Below are 8013 nucleotides of genomic sequence, written 5' to 3' on the forward strand. Positions count from 1 at the left end.
ATTGTTTTCCGAAAAACTAAAGCAGACTGGGAGCGAATTTACAATATAGAGAAAGTCTCCAATTTTGTTAATGTTCGGTATACTAACTAATTTTGACCTCCTAATCACGAATCTGTTGAAAGAAACCGGGGGTCACGTCTGAAAATTTGAAAAAAAGCCGATTGAATTTTTTATATGTATAGGTGTATATGCGTAGTTTAACGAACAAAAATGTAATATCCTGTCATTGTGTCCAACCACGCCGTTGTTTTACAAGAAAATGATTTATGATGTTCAATTCTAGTACGATCCCTATTTATTCGATGAATGTAGGGGTGAAATGAGTGCTAATGGAACATAACCTAACAGGCCTAACCTAACCTCGTGTGAATGGTTTGTGGGGCTTCCCGTGGATGGTTTTTGGGGCTAACGTCAATGGTTTGTGGGGCTACCCGTGGATGGTTTTTGGTGCTAACGAACAATTTTTCATCAAAATGTACAATTTCCAGACGTGACCCCCGGTTTTTTACAACAGATTAGTGATTAGGAGGCCAAAATTAGTTAGTATACCGAAAATTAACGAAATTGGAGACTTTCTCTATATTGTACATTCTAGCTGCAGACTGTAATACACGTGGGAAATATATAATGTGGGACATAGTTGTTTCTAACCAATAATTATCGAAATAATTGGCCGATGGCACAAAGAATACATCATATCCATGCACTTTCTGAATACTGTCAAATCATTGCATACACCGAGTAAGTGGTTCTGGTGTCTTAACTTGTGGCAGCCATGGCATTTGTAAGTAGTTGTGCTTGGGAACTTTGTGTAACACAAATGGGGAATGTTGGATCAGCCAGTAGGACCAAGTGACTGCCATGCAGAAGACCTGGGGTGATTGAGCACAAGTGGGTAAATTTTCCAACCAGGCTCCTGCATAAAGTGAACCACTAAGCTTTCTATAAATGCACACCTGTGGAGAACCCTGATTGGACAAAGGATACTTGCATGTGGTGCTAATCACATTTCCATTACAGAAGATCAAGAATATGTGGGGGCTAATGCCACACCCTATATGTGCCTTCTTGGTGCTGTGCAATGTACAGTCAACGAATTTAGTGGTAGTGTGTAATTTATACAGTACAATTTTGATGCACTCATTTTAATGTAGAATTTGAAAAGGTTTCCACTTTCACTAAAAAAAATAAAAACTGGTTACCAGAACCAAGAGAAAACTCTACTGAAAAATAATCGAATGACGTCGGTCGAACATCACCTTGAACAAAAATTCACATTCCTCAACCATGTCTTACATTTTGGACCAGCCTGGGTAAACATATGTAAACCAGTCGAGAGGTGCGAGAAATTCAACAGGGCTCAATCAAGTATCCAAAGGATTTCTTGAAACCCAAAAAAGCTGCAAGAGCTCTCAATAACCAAATAACATGACACGACCATGACTTATCCCTAACACGTATAATTCAGTATAATAGTACATGGATGACCTTTCCAAATGTGCATGGCTTTTTTTTTTATTATTGTTTTGCAACATATATCAATGCTCTTATTGGAATTGCGACAACTCTATTTGATATTTTATACTTCCATAATTTACCTTCGTCCACAGTTTCTTACTACACACTCTATTTTCCTTTGGCATACTGGACATTTTCCTATCGTTCTCCATACTTTTTTCCCACATCGATAGCATACCGCTTGATGTGCTATACTGCCATGGACAATCAGAGTATTCTTTGGTCTGATTCTACATACAACACAATTGTCAGTATCTTCTGTCGGTTGGTCGCTCATTGCACTTGCGCAAGTTTCCTGAGAGGAACTTGATGCAACAGAGCCCATACTACTTAAACCACTATCCAATTTAAATTTGTCCCCGTTAAGCCCATTTTCTGTTTTAAGCGTATTTCTCAGTTCATTTCTTTTTTTCCTTCGTCGTCGTTTTCGCCTCGAATCAAACCAATTTCTTCTTACGTAGAAGCACTTCTTACAATATCGAGATAAAGGTTTGTTCACACGTTTACATTGTGAACACGACCACATATCACCTGCAGACAATTCTGGGTCGATGGAGGAGTCAGATTTATCTGCCCAGAAGGCAGTCTCATCTTCTTGGTGGATAATGTCCGTCCTTATGATAACTTCAGCAACGTCAGATTCTAGTGATGCTTTATAAAACACACTTCCTACCTCAAAGTCTTTTTCCAGAATGTCAGTTGGTATGGATGACGTATCGGATGCTGCATCCGATGCCGAAGACCAGGAGGTATCGGAAGTATCTCGAACGTATACAGTTTCTCGCTCATGAATACTTCCAAAAACAGAGTCTTCCGATTCGGAAGGTGGCTCCGTTGGTATTTCTACCACCCATGAACAACTCTTTTTAGTGGTACTACATTCACCTGCCAATTCCTCATCAGCATGTCTTTTTCTGGATGGTCCGACCTCCATCACTTCCTTACAAATCTGTTAGAAAATATGAACGGTACTGTAAGACACATGTATACCAAAGGCAACGAATCCGCAAAAAACAAGTTTGATCATGCACTGAAGATGATTTCACCTTACTCTGACCATGGCTAGAGTGAAGCACCGAATCCAAACACCACAGAGTTTCTCAAGGTCATAATACATGATTTCATTCGAGTTTCTTGAAGTTTAAAGTAACCCTTAGTTTCAAATTAAGTTCTATCACTTGAAAGAATTAAATGAGTAGGCATAGTCTTGCATATGCTGCTAGGTTTAACGGTTACAGCAAGATTTGGACAATTCGTATGACCTTAAGAATGTTTTGAAGAAAAAGTCGAAGGTCGCGTTCAGAATCTTCTTCTTTTCTCTGACCCTATCAACTGTTAGTCGATTTTAGTCATCTTTCAGAATTTCTGGCAAAATATATTTAGGGCGTGTCCGAAAGGTGCAAGACCGTACTTGAAGCGAGCATCCTCCGAGCAAGGAATATAGAGATTAGGTAAAGCCATCCGAAGATTGCCGATCTTCCACGAACGCGTGACGTCACCGGAGAAGCAGTGAGCTCGGCTGAAGCAGACGGCCCCTAGCATTTATATGGGAGATTCAGAGAGCGAAAGTATATTATTACTTTTAGGAGGGGGAAATTAATAATTGTCATCCTCCAAGATGGTATTGAGGCATCCTTTTAATGATTAGTAACATAATTGAAAACGCGCTACTTTTAAAAGGGAGCAAAGTACATGTGAAAAAATGTATTTTGAAAATCCATATTCCTGAAACTTTCTGACCGATGCGCTACAAAGAAAGTTGCGTGTTCTCCTTTAGAATTTCGTCATTTTACAAATCGTAATATAATTTTAACAAAAACGTGGCATGCTAAAGAATAATTAAAGAGTTTAAAAAATAATTGATTAATAGACTTAGTTTATTTTACTTCGCTATCTGTCACATATGGCTAATCGCAAAGATGAGGATGCGTGATGATATGATGAAATTGAAGAAAGGAAAGTAGACCCATGCCCGGGCGGGGATTCGAACCTGGGGGCCCTTGGCATCGTAAAGCGTTGTGCTAACCACTTCGCCACGGAGGTCAGCATTACAAGGAAATAAACAGAAATTGGCATATATGTTTTAATATGCGAGAAACATTTGCGAGGAGGTTATTGAAGTAACAAATAATTATTACAAGACGTTGTGATGAAAATTATTAATATATCTGAAATATCGAGAGTTGACCTTGCAGTCTCTAAATGTACTTTTAGGGTTACGCAAAACCTTTACTCAAAATTGATAGTGTAAATTTATAAGCTATTAAAATTTAAAACTTATTCCTGTTCGAAAAGATAAACTGCCAAGTCAAATTAATATTTCGTAGAAATACATATATTTGTCTTTCATGAGGCCAAGAGAGTATTTGGAGGGGACGCTGGCTTGGGAAGGCTATAGCGCCGGATCTCGATCTGTAAAGGGGCTTCCAGTGGGAAAACATTCCTATGAAATAGTCCAGAAGAAGGGGCGAAATGATTTATTTTAAATGGCTCAAGAATACAAAGATATTTGACAAGCTTAGTCTAAAACTTACAACTGAAGTCGTACGTGTGTGTTTGGGTGGGGGGAGGGTGGCTACGTCAGGTAACAGTGGAATATGATTCACAATAAATAATTAAAATAAATATGTGGGAACAATAGAAATGAAAATGTGCTGTAGCTAGTGACGGCGCAATAGTAAAGATGGATGGGTAAATCATATTTTCCCGGGGCAATCATGTTTATTATTCCGTTACATACGACACAAAAATGCATATTTTGGCTAAAAGAGCATTCATTCATTTATTTATTTTTGTCGTTTTACTGGGGGCAGATAAGAGAGAAAGAGAGAGAAATTGTCGAACGAGAATAGGGGGGCGTTCCTGCCTCCCCCCCTGTAGTGTGGTCACTGCCTATAGCTATGCTGGAGAAGAATGCACCAATCAATACACTATTAAATAAAACAGATACTTTTAAAACTTTTAATCAAATTATTTGTGAACTATGATTTAAATTTAGAGAGAGCACATTTAATTTGGATGAGTTAACTTCTGAAGCCTGACATTTCCGAGCCTTCTCTGAACTGCACTGCCCTTTGAGCCCTAGCTGCTGCGTTCAGGAACGAGCTGAATACTAGTTAAAACAAATATGTGACAAATATATATATAAAAAAAACAACGTGTTGAAGCTATTGACGGCGCCAAAGAAAAGACAGAAGAGAAACGTGGAGAGTGCAGTGATATTTTACGGGAAGCAGCAGGCACGTATCCAGGAATTCCTTTCGGGGCGGCGGCTGAACACCATTTTTTAAAGGGGTATCACAATTGTATGTTTAAGGCCAGTGGTGGCAATTGGGTTCCAAAATGTGTGTGGGGGGGGTGGACAAAGAAACAAGCATTAAGAGGCCATAGTGTGATAGTGTGGATGCAAAAGAATGGGGAGCAACTATTTCCTAAATTGTCGCCACTGTTTAAGGCTGTCATTTTAATCAGAACGTGAAATCGGGACATTTTCTACCACTCAACTCCTCTGTTTCCATGCATTAATATTGTGTGCCGGAACCATCTCAGTATGTATGTTTGTCCATTTCTTCTCATCAGGCATCAAAACATCTATGTACCAGAAGTGTTTTTACGAAGGTGTTACACATGCACGGAATGCACAATCCACTCGACAACGCGAGATTCAAACTGTGTGCTGGGAACTGGAATCAGACAGTTCACGAATATTTCTCTCTCATTCGAACCTGAACACCACTAATGTGTCTTGTCCTCTCATGTTTGCAGCTCTTATAATAGCCGAAACCCACCAAATTGTTCATATTCATGCCTAAGCACTCGCAAGTGTCCAAAATTGTCTGTTGAGTGTGTGTCGAACCCAGCAGCCTTAAACAAAAGTATTTTTAACTTTGATTTTCAGTTGATCTGTGCAGCTTATTTCTTTTTTAATAAATCGCTCCAATGCCCAGCCCGATACTGCCGAAATATTCACTTTAGAGAGAGAGACCTTCGATCTCTTCGTCTTTCCACCCGAACTACTCGTAGCACTACTCGAAGTTCCGCGGTCGTCAATGTTTTTAGCTTTGGGAGCGAACTGGAACTAGTGGTAGACTTCGTTACTTTACGGCATTTAGTCCATTTCATTTTCGAATCACTAGATCTTATAAAGCAACCAATGGACACTGACTGATCACTAAACGACTGTATGAATTGTCACACTTACCTCTGAAGTCTCCACCTATTCTGTTGTACAGATCAACCGGGAAATAGAAGCCGCGTATTAATATCCTCATTATATTCTAGAACGTTTCGCAGATATCACGATTCGTAAATATTGCCACTAGTTCGACTCCTTCTCTTTTTCAAGAACGTTCCCTCTCGCGCTTTCCAGAGATTAAAAAATTACAATGAATCCGAATCGCCCTACCTGCGGCGCTACCTTTGTTGTGCAGCTTCCAAATGCTGACAAGTATCTTCTACATAGTGTTCAAGTTGGCTACGACAACACCGAAAGCGTAAGAAAAGTTTACGTGCAATATTATCAACAGCAGGGTTATAGAACATTCTCCGTCTTGCCTTGATAAGTATTTCTCTCCTAAAATTATCGTCACATTATTCAATAAGACAAAAACCTAATTTTATCTAGTGTAAAATGAAAACTTTCCTGGTGGGGGGGGGAGTCCACGAGTTACTATCCCCATGCACCTTGGATATAAACAATAAACAATAACGCTATAAACAATAACAGGGTCCGTAGAACATTCTCCGTCTTGTCTCGATAATTATTCCTCTCCTTAAATTATTGTCACATTATTCAAGAAGTCAAAAACCTAATTTTATCAGTGTAAACTGAAAAATTTCCTTGGGGAGCGTGGGGGGGGGGGCTCGAACCACCTGATCCCTACCTTGGATACGCGTTATTAACAATAACAGGCTTATAGAACATTCTCCGTCTTGCCTAGATAATTATCTCTCTCAAATTATCACCATATTATTCAAGAAGCCAAAAACCTAATTTTATCTAGCATAAACTGAAAATTTTCTGAAGGGGGCTTGAGCCCCCTGATTCTCACCTTGGATACGAGCTGTTACCAATAACAGGGTAATAGAATATTCTCCGTCTTGCCTCGATAATTATTTCTCTCCTTAAATTAACGTCACATTATTTTATTTGACACCACCCAGGGTACCTGGGGGAAACCCTGGGGGGTAAAGGCGGTCAGGGGCGTGATGCTGATCACATCACCCCCACTCACGACCGGATCAAGAAAGTGTGGGCGTTACCCCCACACCCCCTATACGCCTTCATGGCGTGGTGCTAAGCACAGGGGAGCACTTTACCTTTTTTTTTACCAGAAGAAACAAAATATCTCATTTTATCTAGTGTAAACCGAAAACTTTCGGGGGGACTTGAGCCCCTAAGATCCTCCCCTTGGATACGTGCCTGGGAAGCAGTCACGTTTATTACACCCTTACATTTACATACAATATTATAAAGTTCTGCTTTTAGATCTCGCACAATGCCTTTTTCACAAAAATGGGCAATCTCGCATTTTTTTATATCAGTCAAGCTGTGATATTTTAGTTTTCTTCCGTTAGTTTTCTGATAATAGTTTTCACAGCTTTCCATAGCATTTAGGCATGATTTCAGTTGACAAAATAATCTTATTTCAAAACATAGAGCAAAAAGAAATCCAACGCGCTTAAGTTAAAACTCCCTTACATTGGAAGCCTGGAGAGAACAAAACAGGGGTTCCTTCGTAACACGATTTCTTGAAAACCATTTTACACATTTGAATCAACTTTGTGATAAATTGATTAGAAAGTATGAATCTTAACAGTAAAAGTTGTAACTTTTCCCTTGCTACTATATTTTAGAAGATATTCGTTGTCAAATTTCTCAATATTTGCATAAGGAACCAGCCTTTTCCGTGCCGAGTGTTTCGATGGTGACGTCATGCATCCACGGACAACTGCGCATGCGATCTGCGCCGCCGAACGAGCACCCCCTGTCCTCCGAGTATGGTCTTGGAGTGCGGTCTTCAAGTCATTGACTGAAACTACACGTCTTTAGACGTGCACTTCGACTGTAGCGCCAAATACGATCAGTAGATAAAACCAATAAAACTGAGTACTCGTTGTTTTCGTCGCGTTTTAAACACTTATTATTCACCATAGAAATCACATAGCATTTTCAAATGTTCGTACACATACATTTCCACACATTAGAAGAACTATAACCATAGAATGCTATAACCAACAACTTGCTGGCCCATAACGTATAGGGGTTATCCACCGGAAAGAAGTGCCTTCGCGCGGACGCCATACTTGTAGCACAACAACTTCCGGTTCGTGTGCTCACAACATGCCGCTAAAGGGAGCTGAGATTGTGTCATGTATGAAAGGAACGAATGAGTGTATACAAGGAGGATGTAAACTACGATCAGGGCTAAATAATCTTTCATGGATCTCTCTTCATCCATTTCCTCGAGATCTAGGCGCCAAATTATTGCATTC

At 39.7% G+C, this 8013-nt stretch overlaps 1 protein-coding gene across 1 annotated transcript; it reads right to left on the reverse strand.

Annotated features, from left to right (window-relative positions):
- Window positions 1-849: 849 nt before the first annotated feature.
- LOC145992756 (E3 ubiquitin-protein ligase Mdm2-like) lies at window positions 850-2530 on the reverse strand. Its single transcript, XM_083129144.1, has one exon. The coding sequence runs from the start codon at window positions 2450-2452 to the stop codon at window positions 1595-1597; it is 858 nt and encodes a 285-aa protein (XP_082985270.1). The 5' UTR covers window positions 2453-2530; the 3' UTR covers window positions 850-1594.
- Between the last annotated feature and the right edge of the window lie 5483 nt (window positions 2531-8013).

Source organism: Lepisma saccharinum, chromosome 9 (genome assembly GCF_977018435.1).
Source record: "Lepisma saccharinum chromosome 9, izLepSacc3.1, whole genome shotgun sequence".
In the NCBI taxonomy this organism is placed as follows: Eukaryota; Metazoa; Arthropoda; class Insecta; order Zygentoma; family Lepismatidae; genus Lepisma; species Lepisma saccharinum.

Excerpts from the sequence above, each read along its gene's own strand:
- LOC145992756 (XM_083129144.1), bottom strand. The coding sequence starts at position 2,452 with ATGGAGGTCGGACCATCCAGAAAAAGACATGCTGATGAGGAATTGGCA.